Source organism: Lactuca saligna, chromosome 3 (assembly GCF_052625555.1).
Source record: "Lactuca saligna cultivar CGN05327 chromosome 3, ASM5262555v1, whole genome shotgun sequence".
Lineage (NCBI taxonomy): Eukaryota > Viridiplantae > Streptophyta > Magnoliopsida > Asterales > Asteraceae > Lactuca > Lactuca saligna.
This window is the reverse complement of record NC_136419.1, coordinates 38,578,935-38,602,748: the sequence shown is the minus strand read 5'-3', so window position 1 is coordinate 38,602,748 and position 23,814 is coordinate 38,578,935. Positions and strand designations below refer to the sequence as shown.

Sequence of the window (23,814 nt, the reverse complement as noted above, 5' to 3'; positions counted from 1 at the left end):
ACTACCTATGTTTTGTCTTATTGATAAAAAAAAAATTACTCGTATATCTTGTTTACAGTTTAGCCATCGAAACATTGTATGTCGAAAAATTAAATCCAATTAAAAGTAATAGTCGGTTCCAATATCACAAAAAAATTTTGATTTTTTCTTGTCAATAAAACCAAAATATTTGGATTTTTATTATATTTCCTTAACGTTGTTAATTTTGTGGTTGTTCCATCTTTTAATGTAAACCTTTGAAATAAAGGTGATTCACCATTTCACTATCAATTTATGCATATTTTTCAAGTTATTTGAACGCTTCAAAAGCATTTTATGACAATGCTTTTCACTCCACAAGTTATGGAGAAAGGACTTAGAATTTTAGAACCTACGATATATTGGTGATTGGTCAACACTTCACTGTCAATTTGTGTATATTTTTCAATTCATTTGAATGCTTCAAAAGTCTTTTATGACAATGCTCTTATCACTCCACACGTTATGGGGAAAGTACATAGAATTGTAAAACCTATGAAATATTGGTGATTGATGAATCATATCACTGTTAATTTGTGCGTATTTTTTAAGTCATTTGAAAGCTTTTTTTTTCTTTCACTCCACAACTTGTGGAGAAAGGACATAGAATTGTAAAACCTATGAAATATTGGTGAATGGTGATTATGAACCATTTCACTGTCAATTATATATTTCAAGTCATTTGAAAGCTTCAAAAGTCTTCTATGACAATGCTCCTGTCACCTTACAACTTATAAAGAAGGGAATTTGAATTATAAACCTATGAAATATTGGTGATTGATGAACCATTTCAGTGTCAATTTGTGTATATTTTAAAGTCATTTGAACGTTATAAAAGGCTTTTATGACAATGTCCTTTTCACTTGAGAACTTATGGATGAAGGACTTAGAATTGTAAAACCTATGAAATACGTGTGATTGACGAACAATTTCACTGTCAATTTGTGTATATTTTCAAGTCATTTGAACGCTTCAAAAGGCTTTTATGACAATGTTTTTTTCACTTCAGAACTTATGGAGAAAGGACTTAATTAGAATTGTATAACCTATTAAATATTTGTTATTGATGAACAATTTCACTCACAATTTGTGTATATTTTTTTCAAGTTATTTGAATGCTTCAAAAGTCTTTCATGGCAATGTTATATAATTTCTCTGAGGTGTGAACAATTTCACTCATAATATGTTTCTGTATATAATGTGATATCTGTCATCTCTCTTTCTCTCAATCTATCTATTTGTCTAGATTTTTTGTACAAATCATGTTCTTCACAAAACGTAATAGTTTAGTGAGGTTTTTGCTTCTCCTGTTGTTTTCTCTAACCATACATCTTTCATCTGGAGCAAACATTATATCTGCAAACCAGTCTCTCTCCGGAGACAACACAATCATATCCCAAGGTGGGCAGTTTGAGCTTGGTTTCTTCAAAGCAGGTAACTCTTCCAAGTATTACATAGGCATCTGGTATGAAAAGGTCTCCTCCAATCCTCCTACCATAGTTTGGGTGGCAAACAGAGAAACACCAATCTCTGATAGATTCCGTTCAGAATTAAAAATCATTGATGGTAATTTGGTGCTCTTGAATGAGTCCAAGTCCCAGATTTGGTCCACAAATGTCACCACCACTCTGAATTCTTCAACAGCACTTATTCGTGATGATGGTAACTTAGTTTTGATTGACAGCTCAAATTCAGTTGAACCTTTTTGGGAAAGTTTTGACCACCCAACTCATACTTGGTTGCCTGGTGCTAAACTTGGTTATAATAATAGAAAGAAAACGAGCCAGGTTCTTACATCATGGAGAAGCAAAGAAGATCCTGGTGTAGGACTCTTCTCTTTGGAGCTTTATCCATCAAGTAAAGAGTATGTAAGCAAGTGGAATGGGTCTCAGCAATACTGGAGGAGTGGGGCTTGGAATGGGAATTCGTTTGACTTAGTACCTGAAATGAGGTTGGATAACATATTTAATTACAGCTACAATACAAATGAGAACGAGAGTTACTTCACTTATTCTGTGTATAATCCTTCCATTATTTCTATATTTATAATGGATGTTTCTGGTCAAGTTCAGCAACTGGCATGGTTGGATAATGCCAAAGAGTGGATTTTAGTTTGGTTTGAACCTACAACACAGTGTGATGTTTATGCTTTGTGTGGGTCTTTTGGGACTTGCAGGCAGTCTGGACCATCTTTCTGTAATTGCTTGACTGGCTTCAAGCCTAGATCAGAGAGTGAATGGAATCAGAGTGATTTCTCCAGTGGATGTGTGAGAAAAACCAATTTGCAGTGTGGGAGAAACGTGGAAAAGCCTGATTTTCTCATGATTAGTGTCAAGAGTCTACCACCAAATAACTCTGTGGCATTTGGGAGTGCTGGAGAATGTCGTACCACCTGTTTGAACAGTTGCTCATGTAATGCTTACTCTTTTGTCGATAATCAGTGTTTGGTTTGGGATGGAGATCTCTTGAACCTCTCTGAAGACAATGATAATGATAGTGGGAAAACAATCTTTGTCAAAGTCGCTTCTAAAGATCTTCCACATCATAAAAAGATTAATTGGGTCACCGTGGGTGCTGTTGTTGGGTCTGTGGGAGGTGCACTTCTCGTCTTGGGTCTAAGTTTGATTTTAATCTATAGAAGAAAGAGTATACGTGTTGGAAAGACAAAAATGGAGGGATCATTGGTGGCTTTTGTTTATAAAGATTTACAAATAGCCACCAAAAATTTCTCTAAGAAACTGGGAGGAGGTGGTTTTGGCTCGGTTTTCAAGGGTGTCTTACATGATTCGTCTATTATAGCAGTGAAAAAGCTTGAAAGCATCAGCCAAGGAGAGAAGCAGTTCAGGAGTGAAGTCAGCACCATCGGAACCATCCAACACATTAATCTTGTACGCCTTCGTGGGTTCTGTGCTCAAGGTAACAATAAATTATTGGTATATGATTACATGGCAAACGGTTCTCTGGACACCCATCTTTTCCATGGAAACCAAGTTCTAACCTGGGAAACAAGGTATCAGATTGCACTTGGAATTGCAAGAGGATTGGTTTATCTACATGAGAAGTGTAGGGACTGTATCATTCACTGTGACATAAAGCCAGAAAACATTCTTTTAGATGCCGGATTCTGTCCAAAAATTGCAGATTTTGGTCTGGCAAAGCTTGTTGGTCGAGACTTTAGTAGGGTTTTGACGACTACAAGAGGGACACCTGGGTATCTAGCACCAGAATGGATATCGGGGGTGGCTGTCACAGCCAAAGCAGATGTTTATAGCTATGGAATGATTCTTTTTGAATTAGTCTATGGAAAGCGAAATGTAGTACGTTGTGAAGATTCAAGGAGTACATTCTTCCCAGGTTTGGTTGCAAATGTTCTTAAGGAGGGAGGTGATGTCCTTAGCCTGTTAGATACAAGGTTAAACAAGGAGGCTTGTGTTGAAGAAGTCGCAAAATTTTGCAAAGTTGCATGTTGGTGTATCCAAGATGAGGCAGAGAGTAGGCCTGCCATGAGTCTGGTGGAACGGATTCTTGAAGGGGTTTCGGATGTGAGCATGCCTCCGATCCCCCAAATTGTCACTTTATATGTTGAGAACATGCTGGATCCTGTTTTCTTCACTGATTCATGCTCAATTGAGTGCTCACTAGTACACAGCAATTCCACTGGTGGTGGCTCCCAGTCAAAGGGCTCATCTTCTTGAATTGTAATTATCTTTATCTTCTCTATTATGTTCACGATTAGTGATTAGAAATTATATCATGATAAAAATAAACGAGTCATTGACTTGTTTTGTTGCGAATAAATGGTTCATAGAGCCGATCACTCTAGAATAAAAGTTTCATTTCATTTTACATAATCATTCTAATATAGCTTAGTTGATCATGTTTATAACGTTAACGTTAACGTGTGTATGAGATAAGATGTAGTTTGGAATATCATGGATCATTTTTCAGAGCCAAAACATGGTATTCTATATGCATTGAACCAAGCTTGAAAATGAGTTATTCAAGTTAGCTGTAGGCAAACCTTTGGTTAATTAGAATTTCAACAATTTGGAGATTAGAAAGAGCATATCTTAGCCGAACAATTCCATAGTTAACTTTTTTAGAAATAAGGTGTCAATCAATCTCCATGTGCTTTGTACGGTTTTGGTGAACAATCTTTTTTTTTTCTATGATAATTGCAAGCTATCTACCTATAAAATAGATTCTTCCTTCATTTCGAGTGAACTCTATATCCACATTCCTTCACAAATTCCTAGTGGAAAAGCTCGATACTCGGATTCCACATTGCTGCGACACTGACACATGACCTATCACATGAACGAATGTTTCCTGCTCCTCCATGTGACAAGATTGCCCAAAACATAATAACAAGCCATAATAGTAGTAATATGTGGTTGAGTTCGGTTGTAGTGTTTTAGGTCATCTTGGATCTAATGAATCACGGACCATAACTATTGGATCATAGGAGATTTTGTCCGTTTACACTTGAGTAGGCCCATTTCTTTCAAGAAATCTAGGATGTATTTCATTCGGGGATATACAATGCCTTCCTTGGATCGAGCAACTTCCATTCGACGTAAGTATTTGGGCACAATTCATTTTTAGTAGTCTAATTGATTGTACATCGTCTCCGGATGATGTTATCAACTTACATAATAAGTATAGTTTCTTCCCAATAGTATTAGTTTTGACAACTAGAGCTATAAACGAACCGAACGAACATGAACGAGGCTTGTTCATGTTCGTTCGTTTAAGTTAACCAAACAAATGAACAAACATGAACGGTTAAACGAACGAGTTTTCTTGTTCATGTTCGTTTGTTTAATAAATTACATTATTCATGTTCGTTTGTTTATGTTCGTGAACATGATAAATGAACATAAACGAACCATGATAAAAAAAAAACATATATGAACATAAATTAATATATAATATAGTAATGTAATCAAACACAATTAAACATATAGGAAGATAAAATGAACTTATATGAACGAACATAAACAAACTTATACGAACGTTCACGAACATAATTGAACGAATGAGACCACTGTTCATGTTCGTTCGTTTAACTAAACGAAAGAGAATTTGTTTTCATGTTCGTTCATTTATTAAATAGACGAACATAAACGAACTTTCTGTCAAACGGTTCATGAACAGTTCGTTTAAAACCTTATTGACAATCAATGTATGAGCAACTTGACACTCAACATAACCTTGGGAGGTAATGAGTTAGGATGAGTCAAACTATTTCACAAAGAGTAATAATGAAAGAATATATTAAAAAAAAAAAAAAAAACAAAGAACACAATAACTAGCGTGGTCCACACGATCAAAGTGATCAATTACATCAACAGGCAAAGTGAGTAAGGTCGTTGGTCACGCATGAGCTAAGAGCTCATCGAGGAAAAGTTAGTTTGCTAGGTAGAGATTGATCGATGAAAAGATGTGAGCTTTTCAATGTTAAATTATAATATTAGTTTAGAAATAGATATGAATTTGTAAAAACATAAAAGTAATATTTAAAATTTGTAAGTATAAAAATGAAAATTTGTTTTTATTATTTTTTATTTTATTTTACCAAGAAGATGTCTGTATGAGTCCAATAAAACCACTCACAAAAAGTAAGTCCATATAGTGTCTTTGACTAAAATGCAACGTGAATGAAGGGTCGCACTAAGAAGTAAGAACCACTCATCTCCAAGATTATGACTTCCATACTTTTTAGCAAGTCGATTCGAACTTCACTGCCAAACCCAACTCATGTTTGAAAGGTCATGATGCACATCCACTTGCAACAAAAAATCATTTTCTCTTTTATTCTATTACGTACAATACAATATATGTCTAATTATTTGAATACAACAGATTAAATAAAGATAATTATCTTCAAGAAGAGGAGCTCTCCGACTGGGGGGAACAACTGTTGTATACCTCTGAACTCCCCTTTGAGGGTGATTCCGTGAAGAAAACAACACGCTGGGTGTTATCAACAAATAACGTGACAGATCGAGGGATCGGAGGCATATTCACATCCATAACCCCTTCAAGGATCTGTTCCACCAAACTCATTGAAGGCCTACTGTCTTCCTCATCTTGGATACACCAACATGCAACTTTGCATATTTTTGAGACTTCTTCAACACTAGCTTCCCTGTTTAACCTGCTATCTACCAAGCTAAGGATATCACCTCCCACCTTCAGAACGTTAGAAACTAAACAAGGGAAGAATGGACTCCTTGAATCTTCAGATTGCTCTGCATTTCGCTTACCATTAACTAGTTCAAAAAGCATCATTCCATAGCTATAAACATCTGCTTTGGCTGTAACAGCCACCCCTGATAACCATTCTGGTGCTAGATATCCTCGTGTCCCTCTTATAGTCGTCAAAACCCTACTAAAGTCTCGACCAACAAGCTTTGCCAGACCAAAATCTGCAATTTTCGGACAGAATTCGGCATCTAGAAGAATGTTTTCTGGTTTTATGTCACAGTGAATGATACAATCTCTGCACTTCTCATGTAGATAAACCAAGCCTCTTGCAATTCCAAGTGCAATCTGATACCTTGTTTCCCAGTTTAAAACTTGTTTTCCATGGAAAAGATGGGTGTCCAGAGAACTGTTTGCCATGTAATCATAGACCAACAGCTTATTGTTACCTTGAGCACAAAACCCACGAAGGCGTACAAGATTAACATGTTGTATAGTACCGATTGTGCTAACTTCGCTTCTGAATTGCTTCTCTCCTTGGCTGATGCTTTCAAGCTTTTTCACTGCTACAATGGACGAATCATGCAATACTCCCTTGAAAACAGAACCAAAGCCACCTCCTCCTAATTTGTCCGAGAAATTTTTTGTAGCTATTTTTAAATCTCTGTATGCAAATGCCACCAATGATCCCTCCATTCTTGTCTTACCCACCGATATTCTCTTTTTTCTATAGACCAAAAGCAAAAATAGACCCAAGACAAAAACTGCAACTCCAATGGACCCAACCACAGCTCCCATGGTGACCCGATTACTCTTGTTATGATGTGGAAGATCTTTATAAGCAACTTTGACATAAACTTGTTTCCCATTATCATTGTCTTCTGAGAGGTTCAAAAGATCTCCATCCCAAACCGAACATTTATTATCGACAAAAGAGTAAGCATTACAGGAGCAATTGTTTAAACAGGTGGTATGACAATCTCGGGCACTTCCAACTGCCATGAATTTATTTTGAGGCAGACTCTTGACACTAATCATGAGAAAATCAGGCTTTTCCATATTTCTCCCACACTGCAACTCAGTTTTTCTCACACACCCACCAGAGAAATCACTCTGATTCCATTCAGTCTCTGATCTAGGCTTGAAGCCAGTCAAACAATTACAAAACGGTAATTCAGTCTGCCTGCAAATCCCAAAAGCCCCACACCAAGCATACACCTCACACTGTGTTCTAGGTTGAGTCCAAAACAGATTCCACTCTTTGGTAGCTTCCAACCATGTTTGTTGTTGTGCATGGCCAGAAATATCCATTATAAATCTGGATATAATGGTAGAATTATACACAGAATAAGTGAAGTAGCTCTCATTCTCATTTGTATGATAGCTGAAATTATAAATGTAATTCAACCTCATTTCAGGTACTTTATCAAATCTGCCCCAATTCTCATTCCAAGGCCCACTCGTCCAATATTGCTGGGAGCCATTCCACTTGCATATGTACTCTGTAGTAGACGGGTCAAGCTCCAAAGAAAAGAGCCCTACAGCAGGATCTTCATTGCTTCTCCATGATGTAAGAAGCTGGCTTTTTTTGGTTCTATTATCATAAGCAAGTTTAGCACCAGGCAACCAAGTATGAGTTGGGTGCTCAAAACTTTGCCAAAAAGGTTCAATTGAATTTGAACTGCCGTCTCTCAACACTAAGTTGCCATCATCAAGAATAACAGCTATTGCAGAATTCAAAGTGGTGGTGGTGATTTTTGTGGACCAAATCTGGAACTTGGACTCATTCAAGAGCACTAAGTTGCCATTTATGATTTTTAATTCTGATTGGAATATATTAGAGATGGGTGTTTCTCGGTTAGCCACCCAAACTATGGTGGGAGGATTGGAATCGACCTTTCTATACCAGATGCCTATGTAATAGTTGGAAGACTTACCTGCTTTGAAGAAACCCAGCTCGAACTCGCCTCTTTCGGATATGATCGTTTGGTTTCCCAACAGAGACTGATTTGCAGATATGGTGTTGGCTCCAGATGAGATAGTTATGGTAAGAGAGAAACACATGAGGACAAGAATCCTCAATAAAGTGTTACTTTCCTTGAAGCACATGACTTGTACAAAATCTGGACAAGGAGATAGATAGAGAAAAAGAGAGATAACAAATATTATATTATAACATGTTCAGTATTGGGTTTTATAGAACTGACATCTGAGAGGCCTTGCATGATTGGTTGATAGTCAGTAAAAATAGTACTCTAACTTGCTAAACCCGCTTGGAATAATGGCCATACAAGTCAGTCTATATAAAATGAAAATCTTCTTTCATTCTAAGTCCTTTATTCTAAGCTGTAAAGTTAAAAAGACTATTACGCAAGACTTTGAAGCTTTTAGATAACTTGAACCAAATACACAACTAGATAGTGGAATGGTGCATCAATCACATACATTTCACATGTTTGACAAGTTGTTGGTGATTTTATATCACTAATATTATTTAAATATAATGGGGTTAATTTGTTGATCATTGTTACTTTAACAATTATCGAACAAATTAGTATGGTGCGGAGTGTACATTTGTTTGATTTTTTCATTGTTGAAAGTATACTGCTATTTAGGGGCGAAGCCCCTACAGGGGTCCGGGGGCAGCGCTCCTGGGAGAGGGATCCAAGGGGCGGCAACCCCTGGCGGGGTCCAAGGTGCAGAGCCTTTCTGTAGACCTGGTTTTGTAAAACACCCGGTTTTGTCTCAGAAATGTCGTATTTTTGTAAAACACCCAGTTTTGTGATCCATTTATAGACCCGGTTTTATGTTAGTTTTGACGGGTAATATGACCGTTTTTTGGATAGGAAGTTGTTTTCCTCTAACTACCATATGGCAGTTTTAGGACAAAAAGTTGGTTTCTGTTATATGATCAATTTCGGGTTTATTTTGGATATAGATTTCATAACATCTTTTTCATTCTCGATTTTAGAAAAACAGTGAGTTTCATCTGATTAGAGATTTTGAGTGTACCCTCGAAATGCTTTAATCTGAAAGTGTTTAACAACTCACTGATTCCCCCCCCCCCCCCCCCCCTTTTTTTTCCATTATAGACATAAATGGTAAGTCCAAATTTCTACATGGTGGGACTTGACATCCTTGCTTTCTCCATCAAGAGAAAGCAAATATATAAACAATTAATGAGTCACTGTTAATTGTCACATGGGTTAGCATGCAACCCTCTACCATTAACTTCCTACCTACCTCTAATTATTTCGTCCCTGATAACATAGAAGAAACAATAAAAAGCATGTTATAATGAAAAATTATTCGCTATATAACTTGTTATGTATTATATATTGTTAGAGGAATGCACAAATTTATGAGCATAGAGCCAAGATTAATTTCAATTCTTTTAATCGATCAGGGAATACGCTTGTTTGTCCTGTTCCCCACGAGATTTGTAAGGGTTATTTGGGCTAAGTGCATCGCACCAACTTCAGGTCCCAAATTTGAATTATTGCCTTATTCACCACATCCATAACATTTAGACTATGTTTACTGGCTAAAAAGCTAGCTACTAACTTATAACCTAGTTGTTAGCTTATATAAGTTAGCCGACAAAAAATGATGTTTGTAAAAATTAGCTAATAAGCTAGCCGTAAAATATAAAAGGACATTTAGAAGAGTATGTTTTATATAGTTAATGAAGTGTATATTTGGAAATTTTTAAAAAGCTCATGAAAAGGTAGTCTAGATAGTTTTTTTCAAAAAGTTAGCTTATCAATTAATTTTTTGTTTGCCAAAATAAAAAAATTTTAAAAAATCAAAAAATAAACTAGCTTATTAGTTAGACGTGACAAACCAAAGACAACATTAATTAAAAGTATAATAAAATACAAACTCTGAAATTTGAATATTAAACCACTTGAATGAAAAATTGAGTTCCTTGATAGAACAATTGTAAACTCGGTTACCATTTACTTAGTGAAATACCCTTACAAATAAGTCACAAGATGTAAACATTACAAGAAATATGACCTTTAGAGACGTCACTTGTCGTGTCTAAAAGTAATTAGGTCTAGTTGCAAGAGACAAACTTGACACTAAAAGCCTCTTCATTGAAGGTTCGCTTTGCGACCACAAGGTTGTTTTTGTTGTAGAAGGTCATCGCAGATGCATATAGAGACAACATTTCGCTATTGAAGATTTATAAAATAAAAAATTCAATAAATGAATTTAGCAACAACATGTGTTAAGATTGAATCAAATGAAGTTTATTAGAACGTAAAGTTAATGAACCGAATGTTGCACTCTGATGTAAAATTTACATGAAGTCGGCTAAATTGAAAATCGATGATTAATGAGATTTGAATTATGTAGTTATTCTAGCATTCAAGGATATAAAGTTTGGCTATTTATGATAATTGTTATTCTTTAGTGTTATATTTATTTTAAAAGGATTAAGATATGTTACTAATTAGTGTACTTCAATGAGTAAAAAAATATTTTTTTCATTAGTTATCTTACGTATTGGACCTATATAGTGTGATGGGTCTATCAAGTATATTGGAACTAATTATTATATTGGATTTGCTCAACAATTTAGGCTTGCATAATAGTATATTGGGTTTATCTAAGTGGAGGCTCATATATAAAAGTAGTTAGCCTATTTAAGTGTAGGACCATAGTGTCATCAAGGCTTTATAATGAGGTTGGAAATGTAACTAATCAACTTTATTAGAGACCTTTAATGATAAGAAATTCTCAATTTGGGTAAGAACTCCATATATATAGTCTAAGATAGGGGACTAATTGAGTACAATGGAGAAAGTGTGAGAGATTTAAGCCTCTAGGTATAGTCTGTCCTTCATTTCGTATGATTTTGGACAAGGTGACAAAATGGAAATCTTCCCATCAATGGGGAAATTTCAATTCTTGATCAATTAGAAGTGGAACTGGTTGGATTCATTATTAATTTCACCAAGAAGACCATCAAAGGTATCCATATATCTATTTTAAAGATTTGGTTTGAAGTTTAGTCTAAGGAAAGCGAAATGTAGTACGTTGTGAAGATTCAAGGAGTACATTCTTCCTAGGTTTGGTTGCAAATGTTCTTATGGAGGGAGGTGATATATATCCTTAGCTTGCTAGATACAAGGTTAAACAAGGAAGCTTGTGTTGAAGAAGTCACAAAAATTTGCAAAGTTGCATTTTGGTGTATCCAAGATGAGGCAGAGAGTTGGAGTTTTTTGTAAAACTAGGATGATATTTAAATCAAATGGTAGAAATAGGTTTGTTTGGAAAACCTTTGTAGAAATAGGTTGTTTTTTAAAATGGCCCCACCAGCTTTAACAATCTAACGGTCCTCACTCTTATTTCTAATGTTTCTAACCAACAAATGATATATATTTATATTTTCTAACCTTCATATGTTATAATTTTTGCCCTTTAAAATTTATCTACTTTTTATTTACCCTTTTTAAAACACCAAGTTTTACCGTTGTTATTAATTACACACAATTAATTTATTTAATGTATATAATTAGAATTTATATACTATTTTTAACAAATAAAATAATAAAATATATCTCATCAATCACTTGAAATACACAACAATATTAATAAAAGATTAATTAAAACATTAGAAACCATGTGAAATGTCTGAAATTAATGTTTGAAATGTGTTTAATTTATAATCTGAAATGTCTTAAATGTATTTTGTGTGTATGTAATTGTATGTTTTCTAATTCTTTGAGGATGTATCTTGTAAATTCCTTATGTATAAATCTATTGTCTCTCCACCTTATTTGGTGTGAGAGTTATATTCTCATGTTACCAGAGCTTAGGTCGGCTCACTTTCTTCCGTAATCAATCCATCCGTATCTCTTCTTCTTCCCTCTGTTACTTCCCGTCTCCTCTTTCTTCTTCATCTATGGCTTCCTCTTTTCGAGATTCTACCCTCCCAATGAACACCATCCTTCATCTTATCACCAATCGATTATCCTCCTCTAATTATCTTCTCTAGAAAAACCAAATGATCCCTCTTCTCACATATCAAAATCTTATGGGACATGTGGATGGAACTCTCTTAAAACCAGCATCTGAAATTCTTGTTGATGGCAAATTTGTACCAAATCCGCTTGTTCTTCTTGGGTATTGGCTGATCAACGAGCAATTATTCTCCTTCAAGCCTCTCTAATAGAGGAAGCATTCTCAGAAATTGTTGGCTTATCTACTGCCTATCAGATTTGGACAACACTTGAACGTGCTTACAATAATTCCTCAATTATGTGTGTTCAAGCCTTGCGCGATCAACTTCGCCAAAACTCCAAAGGTTCGTCTATTGTTGCTGATTTTGGTCTTAAGTTTAAATCCATTTGTGATCAGTTATCTGCTGTTGGTCACCCGGATGATGAATCAGACAAAATTCATTGGTTTTTATGTGGTCTTGGGTCTGTTATTGAGTCTTTTTCTACTGCTGTTTGTGCTTCTCGATCTCCTACTACACTTCAAGATCTTCTTGCCCAAGCAGAAGCACATGAATTATTTTTACAATCCTTGCACAGAACTACCTCTTCTACTATTGCATTCACTGCTGACACCAGACCACCAAATTCCTACTGTGGTCATGGTGGTCGGTTTAATAAGGGTGGTCACGGTCGTGGCTGCCGTCCTCCACATTGCCAGTTGTGTCGTAAGGATGGTCACTATGCTAATACATGTCCACATCTTTCTTCCTATGTCACTCATAAACCCGGTACAGATACGGAATTAGAAAAATCTTTCCATGCTCAGTGTCATGTTACTACTACTACAAATGCTCCAGATTGGTTTGTTGATTCCGGAGCTACAAATCATATAACGGCTTCCACAAATTCTATTACAGAACCTACTCCCTATGATGGTCATGAAAATGTTCTTTTTGGAGATGGTAATACTCTTCCCATCTCCCATGTTGGTCAATCTGTCCTTTATAATAATGTTCGGCTATGAGATGTGTTGGTAGTCCCAAATATTACCAAGAATTTATTGTCCATTAGCAAGTTGACAATTGATAACAATGTGGATGTTTTGTTTTCCCAACCCAATTTTTTTATTCAAGATCGAGCAATGAAGCGGGTTCTAGCAAAGGGCCGATGTGAACAAGAACTATATGTTCTCTCTCATGAATCTCAAGCACTTACAGTTGTTGCACGTTCAAGACTGAAGGCATCATTTAAACTTTGGCATTCCCGTTTGGGTCATGTCTCTTTTGATACTATTTCTCTATTAAATAAATTGGGATACTTATCGGTGACATCTTTATTACCGTCACTTGTTGTATGTTTTCCTTGTCAACTTGCTAAAACACATCGCTTACCTTTTAAACTTAACGATAAACGCACTTTACATGTGTTAGATTTAGTTCATTGTGATCTATGGGGACCCTCGCCCGTGGGTTCTATTGATGGTTATCGCTATTATGCTCTCTTTGTGGATGATTATTCAAGATTTATGTGGTTCTATCCTTAAATCAAGTTTTCATATGGTTTTTGGGGCTTTTATCAATTTTGTTCAAACACAATTTTCTTCAAAAATCAAGGTTTTTCAAAGTGATGGGGGCATGGAATTCATAAATCATCATGTTTGCAATTTGCTTGACAAAAATGGCACATTTCATCGCATTTCTTGCCCGTACACTCAACAACAAAATGGGAGGGTGGAACGAAAGCACTGTCACATCGTTAAAACCGGACTTGCTATGTTATTCAATGGGCACGTTCCTTCTTCTTGTTGGGTTCATGCATTTCGTACTGCAGTCTATATTATTAATCGTCTCCCTACTCGGGTGTTGCAAAATTAGTCACCTTTTGAAGCATTGTTTACTCAGATCCATCTTATGATAATTTTCGACCGTTTGGGTGTCGAGTATATCCGTATTTACGTAACTATGTAGATCATAAATTGTCTCCGTGAAGCCTTCCTTGTATCTTTCTTGGGTATTCCGTACAATATAAAGGCTATCTATGTCTCGAGCCTGTTTCATCTCGTATTTACGTTACCCAACATGCCAAGTTATATGAATTCTCATTTCCCTTTTGTGGCTCTTCCTCTCCCACTTCACTCAATGATCTTCTTTTGGTCACTTTTCAAGATGATACCCTATGTTCACAACCTTCATCTCACATTACCTCTTCTCCTTCACCCACCAACTTCAGTAATTGTGGCTTGTGTGATGAAAACCCACAACATGTGGGTTGTCTTGATGACTTAAACCACTCATCTTCAACCCTAAGTGATCATGTTCCATCATCTCCATTACCTGAGGAAGCTCAAACACCTCCAACTCCCTCAACACACTTACCAGCTCCCTCGGCCCAATCACCGATTGAATCCATTCAGGCCGACACCACCACCTCACTTTCATCTGCCTTTATCCTACCACACACAACCACACAACCATCTGCTCCTATTGTTCCTCCAACTGTTTCAGCACATCCTATGGTTACACAGGCTAAAGCTGAGGTTTTTAAACCAAAGTATCGAGCTGATTTGTCATACACTGCTCTTCATTCGACACTATTTGCTGCTAGTGATCCCACCACATATGAGTCTGCCGCATCAGAATCACATTGGGTAGATGCCATAAATGATGAAATGTCTGCCCTTCATCTTAATAAAACATGGACCTTGGTTCCTAGTCCTGATGATCATAATGTGTTCGGTTGCAAATGGATTTTTCAAATCAAATATCTAGCTGACGGCACGGTTGATTGCCATAAAGCACATCTTCTTGCCCAAGGTTATAGTCAACTACCGGGTGTTTATTATTCTCTTACCTTTAGTCCGGTTGTCAAGGACTCTACAGTTCGTATTGTTTTGTCATTGGCGGTGATTAATGATTAGCCTCTTCATCAACTTGATGTAAATAATGCATTCCTTCATGGTACTTTAAGCGATCTTGTTTTCATGGAGCAACCTCCGGGGTTTTCTGATCCTTACTATCCTAATAATATGTGTCGCCTAAACAAAGCTCTCTATGGTCTAAAGCAGGCGCATCGTGCTTGGTTTCATCGCCTTAATACCTTTATAATGAGCAATGGTTTTGTGTGCAGTCGTGTTAACCCCTCACTCTTTGTCTTCAAATGAGATTCATGTGTACTTTACCTATTGGTCTATGTTGATAACCTCATTATTACTGGTAATGATGCCACCATTCTACGCTCTGTCATCACTTGTTTGGATAAAGAGTTTGCCATTAAAGATCTTGGCCGACTAAATTATTTTTTGGGTCCCGAAGCATCGTACACATCAACTGGTATATTTCTTAGTCAGTCTAAATATGCTCATGAAATCCTTACACGAGCTGGTATCCTTGATGCTAAACCTGTCCCCACTCCGCTTGCCTCCAACACACCGTTTATTTCCAGTGGTGATCCTTACTACAATCCTTCACATTATCGATCTCTTGTTGGTGCCTTGTAGTATCTTACAATCACTCGACCGTATATTTCGTATGCTGTTAGCCAACTCAGTTAGTTTCTTCAAGATCCCACTACTTCTCATTATCAGGCAGTTAAATGGTTACTTCGTTACATCAAGGGAACTATCCCCATTGGTCTTTCTTTTTCCAAACCAAAGTTTACAACAATTGTAGGTTATTTGGATGCTGATGGGGCTAGATGTTTGGAGACCAATCGCTCCACTTATGGCTACTCAATATTCATGGGGGGTAATCTTGTATCCTGGAGTGCAAAGAAACAACCAACTATCTCTCGATCCAGTTGTGAATCTGAATATCGAGCTATGGCCAACATTGCTGCAGAAATTATTTGGATCACTAATATACTATGAAAGCTTCATGCTCTTCCACCCTCTAGACCAACGTTGCTATGTGATAATCAAAGTTCTCTTTTTCTAACTCAAAATGCGGTCTCTCACAAACGTGCCAAACACATTGATCTTGACTACCACTTCATCTGTGAACTCGTATCGTCTGGGAAAACTTCATACCGAGTTTGTTCCTACCAAACTTCAAGTGGATGAGATTTTCACCAAGAGTTCTTCGCGTCATCAATTTGATTTCTTTCGAGAAATGTTACGTATTGGTCCGCTACCCTTTCGCTTGAAGGGGAATATTAGACAACATTAAGTCTCATGTACATCTTCTATTTTTTGTGTATGTAATTGTATGTTTTGTAATTCTTTGAGGATGTATCTTGTAAATTCATTTTGTATAAATCTATTATCTCTCCACCTTATTTGGTTTAAGGAGTTATATTCTCAATGCTCAATTGAGTGTTCACTATTACAAAACAATTCCACTGGTGGTGGCTCCCAGTCAAGGGGCTCTTCTTCTTGAATGTAATTCTCTTTATCTTCTCTGTTATGTTCACGTTAGTGATTAGAAATTATATCATGATAAAAATAAACGATTCATTGACTTTTTTTTGTTGTGAATAAATGGTTAGTAGAGTCGATCACTCTAGAATAAAAGCTGCATTTCATTCTATATAATCATTCTAATATAGCTTAGTTGATCATGTTTATAACGTTAAAGTGTGCATGAGATAAGATGTAGTTTGGAGTATTATGGATCATTTTCAAAGTAAAAACATGGTATTCTATATGCATTGAACCAAGCTTGAAAATGAGTTATTCAAGTTAGTTGTAGGCAAACCTTTGGTTAATTAGATTATCAACAATTTAGAGATTAGAAAGAGAATATCTTTGCTTAACAGTTCCATAATTAACTTTTTTTAGAAATAAGGCGTCAATCAATTTCTATGTGCTTTGTATAGTTTTGGTGAACAATCTTTTTTTCTATGATAATTGCGAGCAATCTGCCTATAAAATAGATTCTTCCTTCATTTCAAGTGCACTCTGTATCCACATTCCTTCACAAATTCCTAGTGGAAGAGCTCGATACTCGGATTCCACATTGAAGCAAAATGTTTATTCCATGTGTTAAGGGGGAGTTTTTGCAAGAAAAATTCCGAATTGAGCACTTTCTCATTCATTTTTGGTTTTATAATCAATTTTAAATTATAAAAAGGGGAGAAATTTATATGGAAATTCGAAAGTTGAATTTTTCATATTATGCGGACTTGAAGACGGAAGTGACCTTGAATTTTTGAAGTTAATGAAATGATTCGATTGGAGATTCAGAAGTGATTTCGGTTCAAGATGGGTTTGGAATTATTGAAGATTTGTGGGGTGTGTTTTTATGCTCAACTTTAGGGTGATTATTTAGAGTTTGAGAAGCTTTTGATCATTCGTTGATGCTCGGTTCGTATGGTCTCACATCCTAGAACCCAAATTGAGGAATCATGGAAGAATTGAAGATTTGAAGCTCACATCTACTTATGCCACGCTTGAGGCTCGAATCACATAGTTGCTCGATTTTGGAAGATTTGAAGTGTGTCATCCATCCTAACATCGAGGGGGAGAATGTTGGGTGCAAATTTATCCATGTATGACTTTGTAAATGTGTTGACTTTTGTAGACCCACTTGCATGTGGTGGATTAGCCTTGTGATTTATGAGATAGGGAGTGAGAGAGAGGCATGTAAACACCTCTATATAGGGTGGGTTCATACCACTTATGGAGGTGTGCTTGAGAGATGTAACATTGAGTGTGTGTGTGTGTGTGTGTATGTATGTGTTAATTATGTAGATTTAGATCTAGATCCATTTTTGGGTAACACAGTACATAATCGAATGCATATCTTAAACACCAAAATCATTGTGTTCATTGTGTGTTCTTTAATTTCGCATGCCAAACCAGCGTTCATAATTCACTACATTTTGATAGTGGAATGGTTCATTAATAACCTATATTTCACATGTATGACAAGTCACATCCACCCCCTTCCATCACAGACGTAAATGCAAGACAAAGAAAATATATAAACAATAGATGTTAATCGTCATATAGGTTAGCAATGCAACCCTCTACCATTAATTTCCAACCTACCTCGAAATATTATGGTCACTAATAACATAGAAGGAAAAATATAACATCATGGAAGGGAACTTCCCTTACCAGGGTTTCCGGGCCGGCTTTGCTTTCACATACCGACTAATCCCCACTGTGAGGCTATGTCTCATCTCTAAAGTTTAGTGCAGGCGATCCTCTAGGGCTACATGTGTTGGTGAGTTTAGTGTCACCTGACATTTTCTGTAATTGGAACTGACATGTGAGATGTGAAGCTTATCATTTGTACTCTATATTATGTGTTTGGAGAATGCATACATATATAAGATCAAACTATAAGTCGGTATGACAGAAAAGCAGGGGTCAAGGGGCCACGCCCCCTTGTAAGGTCCTTGTGACATCCCCATTTTTATGACCACGAAGATTGATTTGCTGTGCTTATTAATTCAGAGTATTCTTTTAAAAAGATCAATTACGTGGAATTTGTCCCAAAAACATGATGATGATATTATCAAAGCATTTTTCAAGAAATGTGTTTTGTTTACATTTTTAAAACTCGAGATTTCATAACTGATACAAAAATAAACATAAACGAAGACTTACAATGTCTCAGTATTATAACAGTCTATATTCCCTTGAATCTCTCATTGTACATGTACCTTTATATTGCTACTTGTGATACAAGGAAGCTGAGTGCGTCAGGTTGGGGAACCTGATGAGTATATAGAGATTTCAATCTCACAATGTTATAATATATATATATATATATATATATATATATATATATATATATATATATATCACAAAACTACCAATACAAAAATATCTCACATACAAGAATTCTACCCCATCCCATCGATCCTCATATAATCCTACTCTCGGATTCCAAGATAAATGGTTTTACCTCGTCCGTGCTCTCGGATCAGGGATAAATAACTATATCTAATCCATACTCTCAGATTAGGAATGAATGACTATGTGTAGTCTATACTCTCGGACCAAGGACAAATGATTATGCCTAATCCGTACTCTCGAATCATGGACAAATGATTATGTCTAATACATACTCTCGGATCAGTGGCAGATGACTATATCCATACTCTCGGACTACGAACGAATGTCAGAGTTCTACTCTCCCTTTATATTTTTATAAGTATTCTTAAGGAGATACTACCTAATATTAACTTAGGTCTTTTTTGTTAGTCTTGTTTTTTTTCTGGTAAGACTATTATGCTCTACTCCTAATACTTATATTATAATTACCATGAAATAATATGTGTATCTTAACACATATAGAACCATATTTGGTTCGCATATCATATCTTATTAAATATGTTATTAACACATATTCTAGGTAATAAGCATATAGGTCACATATAAATTCTTTAACATATATTTAATACTTTAATTAATACTTGTATTAAAATCATGTTCATAAAAGGGACTATGCACTCACTTGATAAAAGTGATTGGCGATTTTCGGCAGTGCTTCGCGTCGTACATCGAAAAGACCTAGACACATAAAGTACTATGTCTTAGTCTAGTTTCGTAATCCCAGTGACCATAATAACTATATTCTAGATTCCTCACTAATACCAATGTCTACATCAAGATCTATCAAGTAAGGATCAGCCAAGTAGGATAGTTGGGAGGCAAGATCATTTCGGCATATAGCTTTTCTGAAATCCACCAACCAAGCCAACATGGTCATTCTAGACACATATCCCGTAAGTAGATCAATCAGTATAACTACTTGAAGTTAATGATAAATCTTATTTATAGGTTCCTAATAATAACCATGACTTATAAATATAAATTACACTGAAATAAGAATGGTGTCATTTAACTTACAGAGATTACCTAGACAAAAGTCTGGAAGCTACACTGGTAGAGCTTCTACTTGCTAGCTACTATTACTTTAGGGATCCTTGGACTTCACTGCAGACTAAAACTAAGGAAAAATAGGCTAAAATCAAAAGCAACTCGAGGGAGAAGAACATAGGAGGTGTGGGAAGAGAATGAGCCATTGGAGGCTATTTATAAGCAATTTTTGTGGTACACAGCGTGCAAATGTGGTGCACGTTGTGCATTCTAAGGCTACGTCTCCCCAACCACTTTGTGTCACGTGTCGACATCTCTTTGGTCTGCGTTTTCACATTCTAGATGCGCGCGCCGCGCACTCGACACACACCGCGCACGGCACAAAATGCAGATTTTGTAAATTCCATAAGAGCATGCGGTATGGGCCAAAAACGAGAAGCAACAGGCTGATGTGGCATGCCTCAACGACATCATGACGGGGGGAACATCCCCCCCCCCCAACTCGTTGAAGCTCGTTATGGTGGATCTTGTGGTAATGAGGACGAGATAAAACAAGAAAAGTGATTGGCTATCTCCTTTATCAACCAATCAAATAATTTTCTCTATTTTCTCTCTCTACCTCTTAACATGATATAATATCTGGAACACCATTCCCCCCTTGGTGTTATGGTGGTGTTATGGATGAGGTGGCACCAATTTGGTGTTATATCCCGCTGCCCACACCCAATGCTTTAACTTCTTCATACGAACTTCGTTTTTTATGTTGTTTATATCTCTAGAAATCTATCGACTAGATCTACAAATTTCTTTTAGACCCAAATAGCTAATTCCTAATTTATTTTTCGTCTATATTTTTATAAAATTAAATGATTTTGCTAAAATCATAACTCTCTCGTACGGATTCCGTTTTTCGCATTCTTTTTCTCAAAATTTCTATCTTAAAGAGTACTATGATTTTTGTTTTGGTGACTTTTTCTAAAGGTCAACCATTTTCTTCATAGCTTTTGACGTCACACATTCCTTATGCGAGATTGACTCTTATATCTTATAAAAATCAAATCTAACTCATAAAGAGTCAAATTTCTATAAAATTTATATTTTCGGAATCGGGACGAAATGTACTTTCTAAATATACAATTATATATATATATATATATATATATATATATATATATATATATATATATATATATTTTAACGCACTCATTTTTATGATTTACGAAGGATTCGATTTATCTATCCTATTTTTCTTAATATGAAACTTATATTATATATTCTGTAGCACATGACTATAAATTATCCCATTCAAGGATTTTAATTTTAATAATTATTACTTATTATGTGCAACCCTAATATGCATGTGTTACAATTATCTCCCATTTAGGATGATTACGTCCTGAGATCATCAACAAAACAGGGCTTGTATAATGAATTTGCACATTACCTTTCCATCCTAGGTGATAACTTTAACTCTTATGTCTTTTCTATTGAGTTTCTAACTTCAAAACTTCTTGACTGTTGCCGGTGCTAAATTTTGCATTTGATCTTCCTTATAAATTCGATCTTCATTGGAGACTACTACTCTTCTTAGAGTAGACTTAACCAAAATTTAGGTTCTTACTTTGACTACCGTAACAGGCCGATGGGTCATGCTCTGATGACCTCTCGTCGTATGATGTGACTGTTAGACGTTAGACTCAGGTCTCTTTGATTCAGACTCTAGCACGGAAAATACATTCCTCCGTGTTCTTGTTTTATATAATCTCATTATAGTAGGTAGAAATCTCTACCTATCGGTTGTAAAAATCTAATGAAAATTTCCAGTATGTTTGTTGATTGTCTTGATCCTTTCCTTCTTCGATCTTTGAGTAAAGTCGGACACTATGTCAAATATGGTTCTTAGAACCAAGTCTATTACTTTACGAATATATCTTGGTCGGACTAGATTTGTGTAACATCCCATTTATTAAGTAAATAAATGGATAAAGATTAATAAATGAATAGTAGCCCTAAATCCGTAATAAGTTACCAGTGTTTGTCATAATGAGCTAAGTGACATAAATTCTGGAAATTGGGATCTTTATTGTAATATTTGGATTTGAATTGTAATAAATTGTGGGAAGCAAGGACTAAAGAGTAAAATGGGGATTTAAATGGTAATGATTAGAAAAGGAAGGACTGAATATGTCATAATTGAGATCTTATGGACTAAAAGGTAATTCCCAGATTGGTTTTGCAAACAATTCTCAAAGTGGAGGGCTGTTTGGTGAATTATGTACTTAAATTGATTGGAAAAGAGGGGGAAGGGCTAAAAACGACAATATGGTCAAAAGTTTGAGTTTGGACGTATGCATATAGCCCGTCATCCTTGTCCCATAACCTTAACCCTGGTGGTATTCATCAGCCGCCAACCTTATGACCCCGACCACCGACTGCCGCCTCCTTACCTGTTGAAGTCGAAGAGACACCGAGAGGCCACCGTCACTGTCTTGCTCCCAAAGAAGACAAAGAGTCGCTACTCCGTCGTGTTTCAACCGTAAAGATCAGAGGACAGACGATTGCGGGTTGCTCACACTCTGGCTTCCCCATTCTTCCACCCCTACACCGCAACCATTGAGGACGAAGCCACCGGTAATGACGGCAGGCAACGTTGTTGTTGCTGCCATTCCGAGTCGCTGCAAATGTCGTATGCCACCAAGTGGGTGGTTGTGTTCCTATTTTGGAAAAAGTTTGTGTGTGTGTGTGTATGTGTGTATGTGTTTTTCTGGTGCTAGTTTGTGTCGTGTGTATGGTTTGCTTGGTCGAATATTGTAAGAAAAGCATCACCACCACCATGAGGAGGTGGTTGTCGCCTCCGACCACCACCTGCCGCCACGAGGGTGGCTGTGTGCGCGCCTGAATGTGTTTTAGTGTGTGTGTGTGTGTGTTCTTTGGATATTATGTTGTATAATCATATTTAGTGTCGGAATAATCAAGGAAATCCACCACCCACCACCGTGAGGTGGTGGCTGCCGCCTTCTACCGCCACCAGACGCCATGTTGGGTGGCGGTGTGCATTTGTGTGATTGGATTGCTATTATAGATGCTTGGACATGTTTTGTCTAAAATCATAACCACCACCACCGCGAGGTGGTGGCTATCGCCGTAAGCCACTGTTGACCACCACTACCCGAGGTGGTAGTAGGTGATGTCCGACTTAATTAATATTAAGAAACCTAAAAAGAAAAATCAATAGACTAATTGGCACGCGATTGGGTTGGAAACCCTAATTAGGTTTAGAAAACGCTAATTTTGGATTTGTTAGTCTTAGAATTATCGGGACCCGCATTTTGGACCATTAGATTGGAATTAAGAATTAAGCCCGATCACATTATATGATTGACCTAGTAGAATGATGGACTTAATGGATTATGTCCTTAATTGGTTAAGTGTTTCTAATTAACACTAATCGTCATGTTATGTGAAAACCCTAATTGTGTTGGGTTTTGAGTTGGGGCTTTCTATTGGAATCTGTCATCCAGAAGCTAGAGTTGTGTCCGCGGGACTTCAGCAGTGTGAGGTGAGTTACCTTCCTGTATGAGTAGGTCGAAGTGTAACACCGCGACTCTCAGGTACAAGTTTAAAAGCATTATATACATATTAATGGACCTACTCGACGAGTTGGTTACCCCTAACTCGTCGTGTAGAGGCGGGTTAACCCACGTGGATCATTGGATCTACTCAACGAGTCGGAGGACCCGAACTTGATGAGTAGGAGATGGGAGATGAAACCCTAATTTTTAGGGTTTGTACCTTATTTAAAGGACCTTAAGTCCCTTCCTCCAGTCCTTTACCACCCCCTTAACGGATAAGAGAAACCGTAATCGCTAT

The 23,814-nt window shown here is 36.5% G+C and overlaps 1 protein-coding gene and 1 pseudogene across 1 annotated transcript; one reads left to right on the top strand and one right to left on the bottom strand.

Moving 5' to 3' along the window:
• The first annotated feature begins 1,226 nt into the window (after positions 1–1,226).
• LOC145035619 (G-type lectin S-receptor-like serine/threonine-protein kinase At2g19130 pseudogene) lies at positions 1,227–3,863 on the top strand (annotated as a pseudogene).
• Positions 3,864–5,796: 1,933 nt separating this feature from the next.
• LOC145035621 (G-type lectin S-receptor-like serine/threonine-protein kinase At2g19130) lies at positions 5,797–8,488 on the bottom strand. The gene is made up of 2 exons (XM_078984138.1): positions 7,634–8,488; positions 5,797–7,543 (listed from the first exon to the last, which is right to left on the bottom strand). The coding sequence occupies exons 1-2, from the start codon at positions 8,332–8,334 to the stop codon at positions 5,905–5,907; spliced, it is 2,340 nt and encodes a 779-aa protein (XP_078840264.1). The 5' UTR covers positions 8,335–8,488; the 3' UTR covers positions 5,797–5,904.
• Between the last annotated feature and the right edge of the window lie 15,326 nt (positions 8,489–23,814).